Source organism: Laetiporus sulphureus (assembly GCF_001632365.1).
Source record: "Laetiporus sulphureus 93-53 unplaced genomic scaffold LAESUscaffold_384, whole genome shotgun sequence".
NCBI classification, from domain to species: Eukaryota; Fungi; Basidiomycota; class Agaricomycetes; order Polyporales; family Laetiporaceae; genus Laetiporus; species Laetiporus sulphureus.
The window spans coordinates 1-1,189 of record NW_024468889.1 but is presented as its reverse complement, the minus strand read 5'-3'; the positions used below and the strand labels follow the sequence as shown (position 1 = coordinate 1,189).

Sequence of the window (1,189 nt, the reverse complement as noted above, 5' to 3'; positions counted from 1 at the left end):
GACAGGGCAGCGAGCGTTGCATGCGTTGCGTGCGCTCGACGCTTCGAACGGTGAGCAACTCACCATTCCTGTGCACCTGCTGCCCCATCGTTCGTGTGAGCGTGTCGAGTCGGGCGGCCTCTGCGCTCAATCGCATTGTTTGCGTCGAGGATACCGTCGACCTGGCCGGATGTGTGGATGCCTGAAGCGTGGACCGTGTGTGACTTGACGCGACGGACAGCAAGTACCGGGAAACGTTTCGAACGGTGAGCGATGCACCTCCTGCTTGACCCTGGGGCCTGTCGAGTCGGGCGGTCTCTGCTCTCAGTCGCCCTGTTCTCACCGAGAATGCCGTCGATTTCGTGAGACGTGTGGATGCCCGGAGCGTACGGAGATGCGGGCGAGAGGTTGGCTGTGCGGATACAGCAATCGACGAAGTGCGCGGCGAGAGACGGCCAGGAATGGTTGCGACCGTCGATCGCGCTTATCTGCATGATACAGGGTTGCATGTGCTCGCCGCTCACGCAAACAGACCGCAGCTGGGCCGCGACTTGACGCGATGGAGAGGAAGTGCCGAGAGACATCTTGATTGGTGAGCAACTCACCACCCTGCGAATCTGCCGCTCGATCCCTGGCGTGTACGTGTCGACTATGGTGGCCTCCGCGCTCGATTGCCGTTTGGTGCTCACGTCGAAAATGCCGTCAACGTCGCGAGAGGTGTGGGTGCCCGGAGTGTACAGAGACGAAGGCGAAAACTTGGATATAAGGATACAGCAATTGACGAGGCACGCGGGGCGAGACGGCCGAACCTGGTTGCGACCGCGTGTGGCTCGGCCTGGACAGGCACCCCTGCGCTTGTCGACCTCCTGCTGTCCGTGGCTTTGGACTGCGTAGTAAGGCATAGGGCACTGGTCACGACTGTGACTGTCGCGCTCACAATCCTACGGAGATTATGATTAAAATGTGCACAAGAGAAACGGCGAGATGACGTACTGTGTGCCGAAGCCTTGGGTTCACGCAGTCTCCTTCGCCAGAACTTGCGCAGGATTGTCGTCTGCACGAGAGGGCTCGAGGCTACGAGCGATCGCATCCTGCAGAGGTCGATCGTGAGCTGCCGCAGACGGTGGGGTCGGTCTAGGGAGCATGTCGCGTTTGGCGTGTGGTATAGAGGTCCGAGGCCGGCTGTGGCCGTCGCATTCCCTGGTCTTCA

At 60.5% G+C, this 1,189-nt stretch overlaps 1 protein-coding gene across 1 annotated transcript; it reads right to left on the bottom strand.

The window, feature by feature from the left end:
• Positions 1 to 59: 59 nt before the first annotated feature.
• LAESUDRAFT_765639 (uncharacterized protein) lies at positions 60 to 881 on the bottom strand (the record flags this gene model as incomplete). Its single annotated transcript, XM_040913749.1, has 1 exon — positions 60 to 881. The coding sequence occupies one exon, from the start codon at positions 879 to 881 to the stop codon at positions 60 to 62; it is 822 nt and encodes a 273-aa protein (XP_040757097.1).
• Positions 882 to 1,189: the final 308 nt, after the last annotated feature.